The sequence below is a fragment of the Notolepis coatsorum genome (assembly GCF_963971535.1).
Source record: "Notolepis coatsorum genome assembly, chromosome: 1".
Classification (NCBI taxonomy): Eukaryota; Metazoa; Chordata; class Actinopteri; order Aulopiformes; family Paralepididae; genus Notolepis; species Notolepis coatsorum.
The window spans coordinates 79,596,605-79,617,542 of NC_140165.1; the positions used below are offsets into that span (position 1 = coordinate 79,596,605).

General features: G+C 43.4%; 1 protein-coding gene across 1 annotated transcript in view; it reads right to left on the reverse strand.

Annotated features, from left to right (window-relative positions):
* LOC311237650 (ATP-binding cassette sub-family E member 1-like) overlaps positions 1 to 20,938 on the reverse strand; it is a 109,331-nt gene that overhangs the window by 70,878 nt on the left and 17,515 nt on the right. The window contains exons 2-3 of the mRNA XM_084325603.1: positions 13,989 to 14,135; positions 10,806 to 10,891 (exon numbers count right to left, since the gene is read on the reverse strand). Of these exons, the coding sequence (XP_084181729.1) occupies positions 10,806 to 10,891; positions 13,989 to 14,091 (189 nt within the window). The 5' untranslated portion in view covers positions 14,092 to 14,135. The remainder of the gene's footprint in view (positions 1 to 10,805; positions 10,892 to 13,988; positions 14,136 to 20,938) is intronic.

Sequence of the window (20,938 nt, forward strand, 5' to 3'; positions counted from 1 at the left end):
TCCGACAACCTGGTTTGGTTATCGACGGATTCTCGTTCATATCTGGGGGATGATGACGGAATGGATCTGAACATATGTAGAGGGGTCTCACGCCCTGGTGGTGGGCCACCGGGCGCGGTTCGCCCGAACGTCTGGGTGGCGCCTTCTTTTCATGTTTAAGATCAACACGCATATCTGCCCCTTCTCCTGGAGTAGGCATGTCGGCGTGGTTAGGGCACGGGACTGGTTCTGGTCACGCTGATCCGGATCAGTTGAACCCGTTGTCCGCCGGGGATGCAGATCTGCTGTTCTGGTACCCTGAGGGACTTGGGCTTTTTTCAGGGGGAAAAATGCCAGGTCGGTCCAGGTGTCACAGGGTTAAGCGCTATGGAGACCCTGGTTGGGTAAATTTTTTACTCAGCACTGTCGTAATGGCTTACGGCCATGCCAACCTGTACACGCTCGATCTCGTCGGATCTCGGCCGCTACACAGGTTGGTCCTGGTTAGTACTTGGTTGGGAGACCGCCTGGGAATACCAAGTACGGTGTGCTTGGGGCTGGGTCTCCATTCTTTTTCGCTCCTCTCTCACGCATGGCGAAGAGGGGCCTGTTGGGGTGGTCTTTGACCTCCTCTGGTGACCCTGTGCTTCCCGTATCGCCGGGCCCGGTCCGAAGTCATGTTTCGTCGACCCGTAGGCCTGGGTTAACCCTTTTTTGAAAACTGAAACACTTGTACTGCGGTATAGCCGGTGTATACCCGCAGGTGTGTTTTGGAGTTTTTTCTTGAGGGGTTATAGGAACAACCACCGCATTGGGTAACACCAAGGTGGTTGATTCCCTGGTGTGTTGGAGCAGTGTCAACTCCCGGGTTACCCGGTTGAGGGTGCCCCTGCACGTTCATGACGTCTGCCAATCGTGTCAGCCTTCTCTGCCTCAACCCCTCTGGGTGGGTTTTTTTAAATGGAGGCTTGGTCATGCAACAACGCCAGCATACGCCCCTTCCGCCGGGGCGGCTGTGTTCAGCTGTCCCCTCTGGCGCCTGTCTCGTCCGCAGTCTCCAGGCTAGGGTTAACAGCCTGTTGCCTGGTTTTTCCCCGGTGCGCTGCCTGCTTCCGTTGGTTAACCTTTTTTGTGTGCTTACGGCCATGCTGACTACCTGTTCTGCAGGGTCAGTGTGCCAGGTGGTGTACTATTGGGGGGACAGGGCCCGCTCGGCTGAGGGGCCTTTGTCCGAATACGCTGGCGATGTGGGGGGCGGGGTGACTAAGTGCCCACCTGGTGGGGTCTTGATGCTGGCATCATGGACTTCTCCGGGCCCCCGTTCCAGGGGGTCCAGTCCCTTTGGTGGGTCTGGGTCTTCCTTCGCGCTCCGCTGCTACGGCCTTGCCACGGGGTTGGGTTTGCCCTTGACCCCGTGATTCTGGGGGCAGTAACGAGGTTGTTCCCTCCGTTCGTTCCCGGGTGGCATGCGGGTTGTGCGTGTGTGTAGTCGTGGGGTCAAGCCACGGTCTGCTCACCCTGTGCGTTGAGTTGCTTGAGTGCCTCTTCGCACGGTCGGGTCCGTCGCCCTCCCGTGAAGCCCCAATAGGGGGGGTGCCCTCCATTAGGGTGGGTTGGGGGGGCTCGGCCCTCCCTGTTCTGATGGTTGTGGGGGGCTTTCAGCGGGGTGTATTTGTCGGCCGATGGCTCTCGCTCGGCCTCCCTTGTGCAGAGAGTGACGCCGAGCGAGAGCTATACGATACAGAACGTTAGGTTATGACTATAACCAAGTTCTGTTAGTATAGTGACGCTCGGCGTCCGACGCCGCTGCAGCCCTTGATCTCGCCTTGTGGTGAAAGCTTGGGAAGGAGGCGAGTGGGTGGCCCCACCCTTGCTTATATGGGTAAGCTGATAGGGGTGTGGTCAGACAAATATTGGGATTAAAGGTACATTGTGGTCTTTATTCAGTGCGCGTGCACGTGTGCGAGGACAGTGCAGAGAGTGACGCCGAGCGTCACTATACTAACAGAACTTGGTTATAGTCATAACCTAACGTTATATGATTGGCGTAGCTTTTCTGCTTCGCCTATGGTATGGGTCAGCAACCTTTACTATCAAAAGAGCCACTTTTCCCCCCTCCCACAAAATAAAATGCTCAGGTAGCCGCACAACCTATTTACCCTTAAAATGAAGATAACAGTGTATAACGTTTTATATATCCCCAAGCATATCCCACATTTAGCATAAAACGCCTGACAATTGCATACCCAAAGTAATTTGCGATTTATTATACTTTATACTTATAGCACACAGTTTGTTGCATTAATTGAATTATAAAGCAACAAAAAGAAACATTTCGACTTTTTATTGCTGTTTTTACCTGTTATAACAAAGGAAAACCTCAAACTATTATAAAGAGGAGAAAAAAGACTGGCTGTGTAGACCTATTTATAAATAAAACACAGAAGAGGAGACAAAACACTGGTGTCTGTAGACCTACTTTGAAATAAAACCCTGAACTATGCAGCTCTATTTGAGTCCTTCCCTTATTTGTGGAAAATCTATAAAATAAAAAGTAAATTTTTCGTTGTTCGCAAATTTCGCACCACATATCAGGCATACAGGTAAGCCTGCATCATTAGTCGTGAAAGCAAATTAATCTGTCCATGCTGAATTAAATTTTCCTCAGACTTTCCTTTTTTTGGATTTATCCATGGTTAGCTTACTGGGGGGTCGGAAACTCAAGATTAGCCACTTGCAGACGGCAGGGAGTGGCGCGGGGTGTGACTTACTGTATATTTTAGTTGATGAAATATTTTTTCATTTCAGTGTCACAGTATGACATCGATATCCAAAATAAGAGAAAAAAAGAAAAAGAAAAAAAAACATTTATTTTGGGCCAGGGAGCTGCAGCTGATTGGCTAAAGAGCCAAAGAGCCGGAGCTGCAGCCGCATTGGCTAAAGGTGTGCAGTCTACTTCTTCCTTCCGAGACTGAATTTCAGCTAAACCCAGCCAAGGGTCCTCAGGGCTGCGATTAAAGCAGAAAAGCTACGCCAATCATATAACTAGGGTTATAGGATAACCTTCATTATATTTCATTGGCTACGCTTTTCTGCTTCGCCTATGCGACAACGGGCGAAGCATGGCGCGTAGCCCCGACAAATGCACCCCCTGAGGTCCCTTCACGACCATCAGAAAAACATGGGGTGGGGTCCGACCCCCTCGTGCCCCCTAACGAGGAGCGGAGAGAAGGACACCAATCATACGCAGTAGGGCGCAGTTACCCCAAAACGCACAAGGTGAGTAGATCATGCGAAAAACCGCTGTCTACCCCACCATGCACCCGCCAGCCGCCCCCGGCAGCGGGATGCAGAAGGGGTTCCAGCTCTAAGAGCCGCACTCCTCCTTTACAGAGGCGGGGCCCCCGGCCATGGTCGCGAGACAGAACCCCCCCGAAGGTTCCGATGAGGACCAAAAGTCCTCACCCGGATTCATGACAGCCCCCCCCCTCCCCCCCAGGGCCACCGTGCTCCCCATCGAGCCGAGCGCCGAGAGCGGGAGTGCGCACGTTCTTGACCGATGAGCCACAGAGGGTTGACGGCCCGCCCCACCCATTCCCACACAGGAAGCTCCGAGCCAGGCCTGCCGAGGCAGCCGCCAGTGAGCCTCCCGGAATGCTGGGGCCTACAGGTGACCAGTACAGCAGAGCATGGCTGACACCTGGCGGACACTAGGATAAGACCGACCCCGCCCGGCGCGGCCAAGGCGAGTCCTGTGTCCCCTAACGCAGCTGCTCCCGTAAAACAGACAGGGGGTGTGCGTCCTGGCCGTAAGTCACAGAGGCGCTAGAGGGACTGACCGCCAGAGAGCAGCATTCCACTGGCCCACCACAGGTGGGCCCCCCCCCCCTGTGACCACAGGCCTGCCCCGTCACCCTCTCTTGGGGGTCTCTGGCTGCGTCTAACCAGACGAGCCCTCTCACCGAGCCCCCCAGGGGTTACAGGGACCTACAGGCTGACCAATACCTTAGTACTGTCAGCCCGGACGAGGGAAACCTACATAAAAAACCCTCCTCCCCATCTGTACACATAGAAAACGCCGTTTCTATGCTGTTCCAACAGATCCGGGGGCGTGCCCGGTTCCTAACGGCAGTGTTGAAAAACACCCGGAACCCGGGAGCACTGACCTCTAATTACCAATATGTTAGGCCATAAGGAGGCAGAATAGGCCCACTACCTCCCCACCGTATTGGGCCGGCACCCCACGTTAGAGGGAGTCTGCGAAGTCCGCCACGTGAGATGTGACACAGCCCAGTGGCCGAGGTCCCACATCAATGATTGGCCAACCAAAATCCCAAAATCAACCGATCGGGAGACATGCGTGGCATGGGTCTGAATCACTCCCCCCGTTCTCACAGAAAACAGGGGCAGACCCTTCAACCAGTCCCCATTACTGGGACCGGAAAATCAACCTATTTCGCCAACAAAATTCAGAATGAAACCGATTTTGTCTGGCCATCATGGCTGTGACACCTGCTGTATCACAGCAGAGCCAGAAACAGAGCAAGACGAAAAAGGAACCTTGAATAAACAACCCGAACTGGGGAGGTGCGCACGCAACTCCCCTGGTTGCTAACGCCAGAGCCAGTAAGGGTCCCCATATATCCGCCGACGGATAGCGGGGAACCCCTTCTATGCAAAGGACAGATATGTAAATACAGATATGTAAATACCATACGTCACCGCTTACCTTCTCCCAGTGGGAGCGGCAACGCGGCGTGTTGTCCGCGCTCATGGTTGACCAGAGGAGCTGGATGTAAGATATTTATTGAACAAATATAGTATCTCCCGAAGGATAAGACCGAAACGTTATATACACATAAGAATAGATTGTAAAGGACCCCCTTCAGGCATAACGCCGGTCCCAATTTGAAACAACGGGACCAGACACCGCCCGCCTGCCTCCGGGCTGAGTGCCACCGGATACAGTGGCTTCAACATTATTACAAACAACACAGACTGCAGGGTCACTGAAAAATCTAGTATCAGACACAGTCAGAAATCATACCAGGTATATTCTTATGGGGGATAAGACTAAAACGTATATCCAACACACACGATCAAGCACAATGTCCCCACCGAGTGTAACGCCAGTTCCCATTCTTCAAATAAAAAGAGCACCGCTCGCAATTCTCCAGGCTAAACGCCAGGAGGCAGCGGGGTCAAATCATATTACAATAATAATAGAATCGGTGGGGCACTTGACCAAAACCAGTATACCAGACAGTAATTTTACATTACTGAAAAAGGACCTGCTGACGGAAAAGGCATGAGACACGCCACCATTTCACCTCCCCGAGGAGGTAAAATGGCATATTCCATGGGTGATATGACTAAAACGTCATATCACAACACACATGATTAGGTTCAAAGGCCCCCGCCAAGCGTAATGCCAGTTCAAGTTTTCAATAGAAAAGATGGAACCTCAAGCACCGCTCGCAGCTCCCCGGGCTAAACGCCAGGGGGCAGCGGGTTCAAAGCACATTACAATAATAATAGGATGGAGGGCCACTGACCAAATCCAACACATCAGACAGTCACTTTTCTCTACTGAAAAAGGACCTGCCGACAGAAAAGGCCACATCAGACATGGTAACGGAGGAATAATTGCACGTCTGTTGAACAGAACGCACCGGTTTCACTCTGGCTTTTTTATTACAAAAAACCAACGTAAACAACAACAAACATCGTATGTACAGTGCAAAGAATAGAGGAATTATGTACAATGTGGGCGAGAGGGGGGAACGCTTTCCAGCGTCCCACTACCACAACAACAACAACACAACAATACGTACAGAAAACCACCCAGGGCAACGGGGAAACCCGTTACCTCCTTCTATTCACCTCCTTCGTGTCGTGGCCCGTCCACGGTTCCCCCGAAGGGCGAACCTGTAGTCCCGGTCTTCCGGGGGACAACAATTGTATCGACAGATTGCAGAATGGGTACAATGCTGTACGCCTCAATACACACAATTGTTAGGTGGATGTAGCCCAGGGCGAGACATTCCTCTGGGCACCCCATTTTCAATTTACCATATATATATATATATATTAGGGCTGTCTTAAATACTTCGAAGCTTCAAAGCTTCGTTCGATGGCACAAGCTTCGAGTTAAAAAAAGTTAAAAAGTTCGAAAAAAAGTTAAGAAAGTTAAAAAAAAAGTTTTTAAAGTTTTTAAAAAAAAAAGAAAAAAATTACTTCGATTTGTGTGTGTGTGTGTGTGTGTGTGTGTGTGTGTGCGTGCGTGTGTGTGCATGCGTGCATGGGGCCATTGGGTGGGGCCGGGGGACAAATACACTGGAGGAAAGTAACCCAGCTCAGCACTGCCCAAATTATATCATCACTATTGCCTGTTTGAAGGATATCATCCTCAAACACATACACCTACATGCCTTGTAGAATTCCACACATAAGAAAGAAAGATACTGGGTGAATAAACAAAATAGGAAATAAAATGTAGAAATGCATGCAATACATAAATAAATATGAATCTCCATATATGAAATAGAACATTTAGATAAGGTGCTACTGAGATGTTTTGGTGAGTTCTTTGTTTTTTTGTGGAAGTAGCCCTTCTTAAAAATGCATGAACATTCACTGATAATTGGTCTGTAGTGGAGTCTACAAGGTCTACATTGCCGGACCATGTAGAATCCGGACCTTGTAGACTGACATAATTCTGTGCATAGTTTAGTCTACACAGGCCATATTTCAAATAATCTAAATCTTACTTCATTCATCTTAAACATTCTTGATTTGGGGGATTGGTAGTTCCCATGAAATCTGAAGTTGTTCAAACGACAACAGCGATCCACCTTGAATTAAATCACACAGCCGAGTGAAACCTTGTTGGCTGCGTCACAGTCACGATAGGGGCTACTTAATTAATTAATCCAATCCACTTTATTTATAGAGCACATTTAAAAACAACAAAGTTTACCAAAGTGCTGTACAAGTCCCACAACATAAGATAAAAAAAAATAAAAAAAAATAATTATTAAAGATTTTTAATATGTTTTATTTAAAAAAAAATCTCGAAGCTTCGAATTAAAATCGAAGCTCGGCCCGAAGCTTCGATTGCCAAAAAAAGCTTTGAAGGTCAGCCCTAATATATATACATATATATTAGGGCTGTCAGTTTATCGCGTTAATTATATTAATTAATTACACAGCAAATTATTGCGTTATGAAAATTAACTCAAAATTAATTACAAAAAAGTACCTTTTTTTCCCCCATAAGAACGTAGAATGCACATTTACAGACTTTTTTTTTATATGGTCCATTTGCATGTTCTTGGTATCTGATTCTAGGGACATCTATGGATCTCAGGGAATGTATTCCTAGTGTCAGAAATACTGTGTCTGTTACTAGGCTTGAGTAAATTGTAATGAACCAAATGAGAATATCAATTAATTTTCTTTTTATCTTTGACTGTGAATAACACTATGCTCAAATTGACCAGACCTGAAAAATCTAAGCAAATTAATAGATGGAAGATGATTAAACAGAAGGTTTTGTAGATACAGTACTGAATTCTGCCATCCGGACACATGCAATTTGAAATATGATTATAGAATATAGAATAGCAGGCATAAAATGGTTATGCGATTAAAATGCGATTAATTAGATTAATTAATTACAAATCCTGTAATTAATAGGATACATTTTTTTTATCGCCTGACAGCACCAATATATATATACACACACATATATGTCCAAAACCACTACTCCCCATCGTCGTGCTATTACATAACACGAGTGAGGAGTGTGGACATACCGTATGGCCCCGCACGGCACTTCACTCTGTTAAAAACAGGTGATACACGGCGCGAGCCAGCATGACATATAGATTGACATAATACTGATTGAAAATCATATCAACAGATTGCAGAATGGGTACAAAGCAGCACGCCTCAATACAAACAATTGTTAGGGGGATGCAGACCAAGGAAAATACATTAAAGTCTTATTTACCCCAGTGTACCTCATTCATAACATACCATATACATATATACATATATACATCCAAAAACACAATTCCCCGTTGTCGTGCTACGTGGACATACGAGACACATTTCAATATGTATATGTGACAGTGACGGTATATGCCCTAAACGGCCCCTCATACCATTCCCCGTCCTCCTGACAAAACACGAGTGGGGAATGCCACACTGTATGGCGCAGCGCGAGCCAGCATGACATATAGATTGACATAATATCGATTGGAAATCGTATCAAGAAATTGCAGAATGGGTACAATGTAGTACGCCTCAATACACACAATTGTTAGGTGGCTGTAGCCCAGGGCAAGACATAGGGCTAGATCCACAAAGAATGGATTGCACGGAGCAAGTTGCACCCTTACTTACAATTCATTATGAATTGAAAATGGGGGACCCTGATGTAAACAAGACGGAAGTCTTTCTCTGGTCTGCATCCCCTTAAAGGGGAACTATCTTATAAATGGCCTTTTTGAGTGTTTAGCATTGTTTCCTAGCTATGTGAACTTATATTAATATGATCTATGTCTCAAAATTCTCATATTGGCGCATTCTTCCAATTCTCCTCTCACAATATTCACCCTCACTGAACTGAGTCGTTTGAAAATGTGCCTATATGTGATGTCATATAGTCACCGCTGCATGTTAATGTTCAGGCGAACATGACGCGGCGCAGTGGTTTAGGAGCCCAGGCTCAAAACAGCTCGAGATCTTGAGGTAGAAAAATGCTGTTTTTGAGGACTTGATTAGAAATACAAAACAATGAATAAAAAAAATATATATATTACAGAGGTGTTCCATAGACTCACAGGAATTGTGTAAAAGTGCCCAAATAGTGAAAGAAATAGTAAAATAGTTCCCCTTTAACAATTGTGTGTATTGAGCCGTACTGTATTGTACCCATTCTGCAATCTGTTAATAAAATGTTCATTCAATCAATCACTGTGCAGAACACAATTCCCCGTCGTCGTGCTATTACATAACACGAGTGAGGAGTGTGGACATACGAGACACATTTCAATATGTATATGTGACAGTGATGGTATATGGCCTAAACGGCCCCTCATACCATTCCCGTCCTCCTGACAAAACACGAGTGGGGAATGCCACACTGTACGGCGAGGCGCCTCACCTTGTTCAAAAACAGATGATATAATGCGTGAGCCAGCCTGATACATAGATTGAAAACGAGACATAATACCGATTGAAAATCGTATTAACAGATTGCAGAATGGGTACAAAGTAGCACGCCTCAATACCATAATTGGTAGAGGGATGTAGACCAGGGGAAGACATAGTCTTATGTCGCCCAGTGTACCTCATTCACAATACACCATATACATATATATATCTATATATATACATATATAAAAATATGTCTAAACATACAATTCCCCGTTGACGTGATACATAACACGAGGGGAAAAAGCCCAGGCTGTCGCCACTTCTTAGGAAGCGCGGTCACAAGGAAAAAACACACAGCACCAAGCCAGTGAAATATAATGGCTGAGAATACACAGCAGGAAATGACGGGGGGGTCCTATGCACTCGAAAGACAAAGGACACACACCACAAGGTCAAAACAAGCACAGCATGCACCTGTTGATGTACACCTGCCGCTGGTCACGTGCCTCTTTTTCCTTGAATGAAGGCGCAGCTCCCCTGGACGGTTCACAAAACACATCCAAACCGCCAATGTTTACACGCAGAGATGCCCGTCAGACAGACACTGTTTCTGCTATGCCGCATGCTGCTCCCCCGTACCTGGCGAGGGCTGGGGAACCCTCCCGTTTGTCGGGGATCCCCTCTGACGCGCCTCCCCCGGAGACGCGCCTCGCCACGTCAAGCCTGCAATTAACCCTCCGTGCGGAGGTAAAAAGCATGGAAGGCAGCACGCCATGGCTCGAAGCCTTCCACCGACAGCGCCACAGCAGACCAGCAGTCCTCCGACGAGAACTGCCGGTCTGCTAGGAAAACTCCATAACAAGCAGCGGTCCCAAGCACTCCCTTTTCCGAACGCGCCGGGGAAGTCCTGAAAAAGGACATCGGTGGAATAGCCTTACATCTCTCACCTAACTAACTAACCAATTTTCGTTTCAACTGCCAAAGGCATGTGAGCCATTTGTTTAGCTGAAAACAATGAGGAAGGAAGAAGTAGACTGCACACCTGGGCTTTGAGTGGCTGGAGGTGGGCGTGGTCAGGCAAATGGGAGGTACATGCGAGAATTTTTCATTGGACGCGCACATGCGCTGAGTGTATCCCATAGGCGAAGCAGAAAAGCATAGCCAATGAAATATAACTAAACATTCTAATGATGATAACTAAACATTCTAATGATGAGAACTAAACATTCTGATGAGAACTAAACATTCTAATGATGAGAACTAAACATTCTGATGAGAACTAAACATTCTGATGATAAGAACTAAACATTCTAATGATGAGAACTACACATTCTGATGAGAACTAAACATTCTAATGATGATAACTAAACATTCTAATGATGAGAACTAAACATTCTAATGATGAGAACTAAACATTCTGATGATGAGAACTAAACATTCTGATGCTGAGAACTAAACATTCTGATGATGAGAACTAAACATTCTAATGATGATGTCAGCAGTCGTTGACAGCTATAGAGTTCCATATGTTCAATATGTTTCAATTTGGAGATAATGTTAAAAAATATGTACACCTCGAAGGGTCAAAATGGATTAGAATGTAAAAAATTTAAAAAAAATATATATATATATATAAATAATAATACTAAAATAATTATTACCTTGATGCAGATTCCACAGCCTATACAAAGAGACTCTGAGATCCACACTATCTTACTCTGTGCGGTCACTTCAATGCACAGCTTACCTAGAGGGACAAACACACACAGTTAGAAAGAAACAAACAGTGTAAAGGCTGTTATGTGTTGCTGTATCAAACAAGGGTTAACATGCTTCTCATCTCCTGTACCATGTGACTAGTAGGGATGGGACGATATGCAAGATTCAAGAGGTTTATTCATCACATACATACACAAGACATATAGTGAAATGAAGGTCGGTGGCCATGCCCGGTTCGATTGTACAAATACAAATAATAGAATAAAATAGAATAGATAATAAAATAGACAACGTCTCTCATGATACCATTCAATACATGATATGGGGTTCACCATTCAATACAACCATGATATGATTCAATACATGACATGGGGTTCAAATAGGGCTGCAATTAACGATTATTCTGTCGATTATTTGATCGATTAGTCGATTAATCTAAACGATTAATTTACAAGAAAAAACAATTGATTCAATTTGCAATTGAACATTTCAAAATGACTTGTTTTTCCAAGTGCAGTACTACTATCCTCGGGTCACATTGCCTCTCTGACTCCACCTACTGAATACCCAGAGTAGGAGATGAGCCATGACGTTTATTATTTATGTCTGTAAATGCTGTGTAATGTGGATGCTACCTGTACATGAGTAGGGCGAGTAAGCTACTGTCATTACCGCTTTCTATCTATTGACTCATTATAGCTCCTTTACTATCTAATATAACAGCCACCAGTTACTATGACATTGTTGATCATTACATACAATTTATCTATGCCTGTAGCTTAATGTAGAAAAACAGGGAACAAAATTAACCGTTTGGCTTTAGATTTATTTTCTTTAACTACCAGTCAGAGAGATTTTTTTATAAATGGCCTTTTAGTATATCTCCATGTGTTATGTATTTTCTCTCCACTGCACGCTGCGGTAGTGCTTGTGCCAGCACAGGAGATACGATTATAAAAAATATATATATATATATATATATATATATATATATATATATATATATATATATATATATATATACACACACACACATGTAAATCAATATCTTCCTTTTGAATAAAATAGGCTCAGGGATCAGGATTGTTAAAGCTATAATTAGCCTAGTCCATGTAAAAAAGTAGCATATAGTACATTTACACACACGAGAGGGAGAATCGCTTATAGCAGACTTAATGATTTTATTTAATGATATATTTCTGCTAGTGGTTTAAGAAGTTATTTATATTTTGAACGTGATTCATTCATTCATTGCGCACTAGTTAGATGACATGTTGCGCACGTTATGACTTTAAATGTCTGGCATTTCCACAAATCAACATTTTATGGTCGACGTCATCAACGACATCTACTCATCGTTGCAGCCCTAGGTTCACCATTCAGTACAACCACAATATAATTCAATACATGACATGGGGTTCGCCATTCAATACAACCACGGTACCAAGAAAATGTATTGCATACAAAATGGTGATTATGCCCTCTGCTATACAAACTGTGTAACTGGCTACAGAGAGGTTGTAAAAGTGATCGGTAAGTTATACTATTTGTGATTACTACTACGGCAGAAGAAAATGTAGCTGATATTAGGATATGTTATTCTGCCGCGTTGCGTTTTTTCTTAGGGATGGGCGTGCCACATGAGTAATCGATTACTCAAGTGTTCGCCGTTTCAAAAAAAGTTTTAATCCTCTTTTTCTCTGCCTGATTTTTCTATTTTTCTCCCCGTCCCAATTTAGTCGTTATGCCAATTCCCCCCCTCCCCTACCTGGTTGTTGTGCGCATGTTCCTCCTACTGGTCGGTACAAGGGAACCCTGAAGTCTACCACACGCTTCCTCCGACACATGTGGAGACAGCCAGTGGCTCTCTTCTCACCTGGCAGCGAGGACTCTCATTGGTGAAGCGTAACGTGTGGGAGGTCACGCTGCCTTCACAATTTCCTGCCTTTCGCTGAGCAGGCGCCCAGACCTGACCTGTAGGTGTGACACAGTGTGACACTGTCCACAACGCCAGATTACCACCCTCGACTTCCCTCCCGCTAACTCAGCCAAACGCGTTAGTATGACGATTGGCCCAAGCCGCAGGCAATGCTGACTCCGGGAGTCGAGACCGCAGCCTCTTGCATTGGTGACGAGCGCAATCTCCGCTACACCATCCGACCGCCGATTTCAACTGGTTTTTGAGGATGATTTTTATTTACTTCTTTTTACTTGGTTACCACCAAATACGTCCACCAAGAATGCTTCCCCTTGTGAATCAAAATCTTATTGAATCTGGTTAATCGGTGCAGATACCCTGTCCTATAAAACATACACACGCAGAAACACATTACACACACAAAAAAACACACACAAAATGAACACACACATACACAGAAAACACACACACAAAATGAACACACACATACACAGAAAACACACACACAAATAAATACACACACAAAGAAGAAAACACACAGACGTAGAAAGATACACAACCACAGATGGAAAGCTGTACCCACCCATGATACACACACAACCAGACAGAAAGCTGTACCCACCCATGATACACACACAACCAGACGGAAAGCTATAGTGTACCCACCCATGATACACACACACAACCACAGACGGAAAGCTGTACCCACCCATGATACACACAACCACAGATGGAAAGCTGTACCCACCCATGATACACAGTGACACACACAACCAGACGGAAAGCTATAGTGTACCCACCCATGATACACACAACCAGACGGAAAGCTATAGTGTACCCACCCATGATACACACAACCACAGATGAAAAGCTGTACCCACCCATGATACACACAACCACAGATGGAAAGCTGTACCCACCCATGATACATTACACACACACAACCACAGACAGAAAGCTGTACCCACCCATGATACATTACACACACACAACCACAGACAGAAAGCTGTACCCACCCATGATACACACACACAACCACAGACAGAAAGCTGTACCCACCACACACACACAACCACAGACAGAAAGCTGTACCCACCACACACACACAACCACAGACAGAAAGCTGTACCCACCACACACACACAACCACAGACAGAAAGCTGTACCCACCACACACACACAACCACAGACAGAAAGCTGTACCCACCCCTGCGGACGACAGGACAGCTCTTCTTGCACTCCTGACGGCACTTCTTGGGTTTACACTTGTCATGACTGACGATGGCTATCCTGGTGTTTTTATCAGCCATGATGATGTCTGGACCTGGACTGATACACCACTAGACCTCAGGAGCTGGAGAGAGAGACATGTATGTTCACTGAACCTGAGTGAATATAGGTACCATGCAGGGTGAATATAGGTACCATGCAGGGTGAACAGTCCAGTACCATGCAGGGTGAATATAGGTACCATGCAGGCAGGGTGAATATAGGTACCATGCAGGCAGGGTGAATATAGGTACCATGCAGGCAGGGTTAATATAGGTACCATGAGGGTGAATATAGGCTTATACAATGGCATGCACATTTCTTGATTCTGATTGGCTGAAACAGTGAAGTTGCCACTCCACGTGACTCCAGATCCCTCCCACAACCGAATTACTTAATTTTTTCTGTCTGAATCAATCCGCCATAGATAGAAAATGGAAGTATGAATAGCTTTTGAACGAATCCTCCAAAAATGATAGTCAACTGGAATATGTTAGTTTGTTACATACACATGGATTATGTAATAAATTTGTCATGACTCATTGTAGTCAAGTTAGACCGCGCTCACATCTCACAAGTTCTAACACTGGGTGCTGTAATCCCATAAAGTTCAGTATATCAAAAAGCAGGGTAGCCGGACCAGCACTCTCAGGTTCAATGTTTTTAATGGCAGCCTGAATAGATAGCAGACATGTTTCATGACTCATTGTGAAACAAAAGAAAAATCACGAACATTAAAAAAAAAAAAAAAAATGGCCGACGTTTTTTTTTTTTTTTATTGATTGAAAATGTTATTACCAGATTGTAGAATGGGTACAATACAGTACGGCTCAATACACACAATTGTTAAGGGGATGCAGACCAGAGAAAGACTTTCGTCTTGTTTACATCAGGGTCCCCCATTTTCTATACCAAATGTCAAAAATAAACGAAATCCTCAAATAAACGATTATCGATAGTATATGTGTACTTATGCATGCTATAGAAGCGGGCTGAAAAATCGATTATCTTATTTCCTGATCAGCACGCACACACTCACAGCTACACACATATGGGACACGTTGATATATAGGTGAAAACAGCTCTGATTATCCCAAGACTGGTAAAATAGATTCCTTACCTCAGATCAGATGTTCTCCAAAAAGATTATTCCAATTCCTGATCGCCATTCCAAATATCGATCGTGTTTATTGATCCAACGCTGGGTGGTCGAAAGACATATTCCACGCTGTTCTGATGGTGGGCGATGATGACTGCAATAGGCTCGGATTACATGCCTGACAAGTAAAATGTGGAATCCGGACTTTTTTCCCCCATCCATTTCATTAAGTCCAATCCAATGGGGTGCAATACCATCCGGGGAGACGATAGGGGGCGGTATTTTCCCTGTTTGAGCTCAGACAGATCCCCACCCGTAACGTGAGGCTAGATTGATGAAAGATTTATGGAAATCGATAATAAAAAAATAACGATTAAAAGCGAGATTTCTCTTTTTTTTTGGGTATGACAATTGTTTTATGTTTTTTCACTTTATTATTTATGTCTGTGGAATTTTTGCTTAAGTCAGTATTTTTTTGTTTTTGTTTTGGGGTATTAAAATGTTTTCTTTATTGTTTAGGTCTGTTTAACGATGTTGTACATTATGTCTTTGTATTATGTACCTGGAAGACCGACTGATATGTAAATAATATTCAAGGATGATGTTGTTTGTATGCTTGTAAAACAAAAATGCAAATAGAAATTGAGTTTAAAAAAAAAAAAAAAGATCTCGTCGGTTGGCACTCAACGGTTGGCATGAACTAACGAGAATTCTCGTCGCTGGCACTCAAAGTGTTAAGAAGCACAGTGAAGTTACCTAGTAAAATTTTCAATCAATCAAACCGGTTGTTATTTGATTGATTGATTGACACATGACACATGCAATTTGAAATATGATTATAGAATATAAAATATCAGGCCTAAAATGGTTATGCGATTAAAATGCGATTAATTAGATTAATTAATTACAAATCCTGTAATTAATTAGATACAAAAAATGTATCGCCTGACAGCACTAAATATAACTCATCAGTTTCATCAACATAAATAATCGAATAAGGGCACGGTTGGTACAAAAGTGATGGTGACGTCTTGATGGAGCGCCGAATGCCAAGCGGATGCAAATAGGCTACATCATTTATGATAAATGTTTTATTTGAATTTTTATGCCGAGTCATATACTATAATAGTATAATACTATAATATTAGTGTAGCCTAATCTTTATCTGCAACTGTGAAGAAAAACCCCATTAGTTTAAACAGAATGAAAAAAAGATATATTAAAAAAATAAAGAAATTAAAAAGGAAATTGTATTACAAATTAAAAATTCGAATGTTGATTTAGAATTTGAATGTCAACATTATGAACGAAGCTTCGAACTATTCGTTACAGCCCTACCAACAACAGTAAGTTTGCGCAATGCACTAAATAAGGCTGCAGCAACATTGATAAGTCATTGATCCGTCATTGATCCATCATTGACGGAAGGTATTAGTCCATTGGTTTATTTTTAAATTAAAACATGTCAACTCCGTCTGTCCAACAAATGGATACTAGTCATTGAAAATGAATTAACATACATAGATGGATAGAGAGATAGATAGATAGATAGATAGATAGATAGATAGATAGATAGATAGATAGATAGATAGATAGATAGATAGATAGATAGATAGATAGATAGATAGATAGATAGATAGAGATCTTTATTGATAATGAACTATGAACAATATACATAGAGGCCCACCATTATCAAAAGGATAAAAACGCAAGAAATCGTACAGCTTATTTCCATTGCAGTCCTTCAGATGTCTGTGAGTAATATGCACTGGTGGTGGGTGTATGCCTGGATGTGTGTAGGTGTATGAGAGAGTATGAGTCATATGTTGAGTATGTTTAGGAAAACATAGGGAGATAAAATACAGTAAAACATTTTATAAAAGACAATTTTAAATACAATTTAAAAATGCACCCCTCAAAACCTTATAAAATACCTTAAAAATTATGCATTGTGTGTTGAGTACTGACTTTTAATAATTTTGTTTTGCAATAATAATAAAAAAAAAAAAAAAATCAAATCAACTCCGATAAATAAAATAGATTTTTTTTTTTATCCATATTTTCTCCCATCCCAATTTCGTATCATCCAATTCAACCCTCCCCTGTCACGAACGCTGTTTCTTGCCTCCCACAAGCCGGCTGCAATGTGAACTAAGTCATACATAGCACAAGTCCCCTCCGGTACTTGAGGTAACAGCAGTTGCATCTTTTCACCTGCGCAGCTCGATCTCTCAGTGGCGAGGAGTAACGCGTGGGAGGCTCACGCTGCCCCAGACACTTCCTGATTCTACTGCACAGGCGCACCAACCGACCTGTAGGAGTCGCTGTCCACAACGCCCGATCCCCACCCATCAGTTTCCCACCCCCTAATACGGCCAATGTGTATTAGTATGAACGACCAGCTAAACTGAAAGCAATGTGGAGCGCTGGGCTCGAACAGGCGAGCCCAGCGTCTCCGCATTCGTGGCGAGCGCCTTGCCCACTACGTAGCCGCCCGTAAATAAAATAGAATTAAACCCAGGCTTCTGCTTCTCCTGATCCAGCTCTTGACTTTGACTTTAAAATACTGGTGCCATTGGGAGTGGAAATATTCCCCACCATAAGACAAACGGTGAAGCACAATTACACAAAAATCCAAAACAAAATCAAAGACGACCTTGATAGGTGGGCAAAACTTAAAAACTCAGTACAGGCACGGATATCAATAGTTAAGATGGACGTACTACCTAGAATCAACTTCTTCAGCTCAATGCTACCGTTACCCCCTCCAGAGGGTTACTGGAAAAAATTACACTCCTCCACATACAAATTTATTTGGAATAACAAACCACCACGTATAAAAAGATCCACCGCACAGAGAAATAAAGCAGACGGTGGCATGGCATTTCCAGATTTTTTCTACTATTTTAAGGCGTACACTTTAAGACCATTGACAACATGGTTTGATCCCCAAGCATTAGTATCCTGGAGAAAATTAGAAGAAAACATAGTAGCCCCACATAGACTGAAGGACATAGCATACACTAAACTATCAATTAAGCATTGCGAACGGATATTTGGCCCCATAATTACTCATGCGATCCGGATATGGCGTGAAACACAAAAAAAATATCCTAACCCACATAAATGGCACAATCATACTCCCTTATTCAATAACAATGCACTCTTGATTGGAAAACGAACTATAAGATTCCCTATATGGGAAAAGCAAGGCATACACTCATTAGGGGATGTTTTTAACAAACAGGGTTTTTGTAGTTATGAAGAAATACGCAAAAAATTTTATCTCACCAAGTCCACACATCTTTTTTACATACAGTTATTGTTATGTTTGAAGACTCAAGGTGTTCCATTAAAGAAACCAATTGAACACCACAGATACCACAAATTCTTCTATGAAAGAGAGACATCGAGAGGTTTTGTTTCAGATTTTTGTCATCAATTACTAACGTCCTCGTATGAAACCCTCCACCTAGACTCCGTCTGGAGGAGGGATATACCAGACCTGGAAAGTGATTTTGATTGGCAAGAAGCCTGGGCAAATGTTCGACTCACATCAAGGAACCCGGACCATCAACAAATCAATCTTAACTATATTCACAGGACATACTTGACTCCTATAAGACTGAAAAAATGGGTCTTATACAAGACTCCAAATGCTCCTTATGTACAAATGGGGACGAGGGGACATTTATATGTACTGGGACTGCCCACCAGTTAAGATATTCTGGAAAGAGGTGACCCAGCAATTATCAAATCTCTTAACTTGGAATATACCTGTACACCCCTCTGTATTACTGCTGAATGATGTTTTTGAGTGTGCAGTACATCCACAGCTAAAGAGATTGGTTTTATCGGGTATCACAGTGGCTAAAAAGCTGATAGCATCACGATGGTTCCAACCGGAAAAAATTTGCCGAAAGGTCTGGATTATTACATATCTCGATGTGATCTATCAAGAAATATCTACAGCAAGAATTTTGGGTCTCAATGAATCCAAAATGACATTGTGGTTAGAAGTGGTGGAGAAAATAAAAGCTAGCATATAATGGTAATGTCTGGTTAGGAGCGAGGGAAAATGGATGGATTATCCAATGGGGGGTCCGGGAGGGGGGGGGTACGAGCTAGAGCATATGTGTGTAGGTTTTTAGATAACAGGTATTAAGGGTATATCCTATATAAGACAATTAACTAAAATGTGATTTCATTGGATGTGCACTGTCAACTAATGCTTGTATATCTTATCGTGTGTTGTCATGTTTGTTTATGTGTTTGTTTAAAAAAAAAAATACAAAAAAAAAATACAAAAATACTGGTGCCATTAATACCGGTACCGCCACGTAGCCTTGCCGCCACGTAGCCGCCCGTAAATAAAATAGAATTAAACCCAGGCTTCTGCTTCTCCTGATCCAGCTCTTGACTTTAAAATACTGGTGCCATTAATACCGGTACCGATGCAGGACAGGTTTAGAAAGGAAGGAACTCCAGGGAGGGAGGGAGGGAGGGAGGGAGGGAGGGAGGGAGGGAGGGAGGGAGGGAGGGAGGGAGGGAGGGAGGGAGGGAAGGAGGAGGCACATCAGCAGAGATAAGAGACAGTATTCTCGGACACACCCGTCAAACCTAGAGACCATCTGACTCACAGCTCAAATAGAGGCTTTGTGAGGGCATAAAATAGTAGTGGTAGTATTCAGAGTATGTTGAGGCTGAAACTACTGGGGCCGTATAGCAGTGTGGTTCAATAATAATAATAGATAATAGATTTATTTTATATAGCGCCTAACATAAAGTATCTCAAAGCGCTTTACATACATTACATTATGGTATATGGACAAACACAGTACATGGACTTTCACAATGACAACATGGTGGGGATACTACAGAGAAAGGGAGACAGCTTAGATAGCCTACTTTAGCTAAATACACACAACTCCAGGACACTCCTAATTATTATTCTCTTACTGTCTTCTACTATTATGTACTATGCTACTATAACTATACTATCTACTATACTAGTATATTATGTGTACTATGCAACTTGACTATACTACTATCTCTACTATGACTATACTACTATGTTACTATGACTATACTACTATTCTACAATGTCTATACTACCATAGTACCATCTACTATGCTACTATGATGACTATACCACTATATCTATACAACTATGACTATACTACTATGTTACTATGATACTACTATTCTACTCAGTCGTAAAAAAGGCGAAGCAGCGCCTCTACCACCTAAGACAGTTAAGGAAGTTCAGAGTATCTGGGAAGATACTCCAGTCCTTCTACTCCGGAGCTGTAGAGAGCATCTTGACTGGAAACATCACTGCCTGGTATGGCAACAGCACGGCACAGGACAAGAAGGCCCTACAGAGAGTGGTGCGCTCAGCCGAGCGTACCACGGGTATTGCACTACCACCCCTGCAGGTTCTATACAACAAGAGGTGCAAATCCAGAGCCTGCAGAATAATGAAAGACCCACACCACCCCAACAACAGCCTGTTCATGCTGCTGAGGTCAGGCAGACGCCTGCGAACCCCAGCTACTAGGACAGAGAGGCTTCGGCTCAGCTTCTTCCCCCAGGCCATCAGAGCCTTGAACACTGAACTCTCCACACACAAGCACACACACGACACACACACTGTACACGCTCACACACTAGCAGCCACTTTAACATGAGCAAGCACACACTCATGCTGCACACGCCCACACTTATGGCCACTAAGGAAAGGTCACTTTAAAAATAGTATAGTATAACTTGAGATTGTATAAAATAGC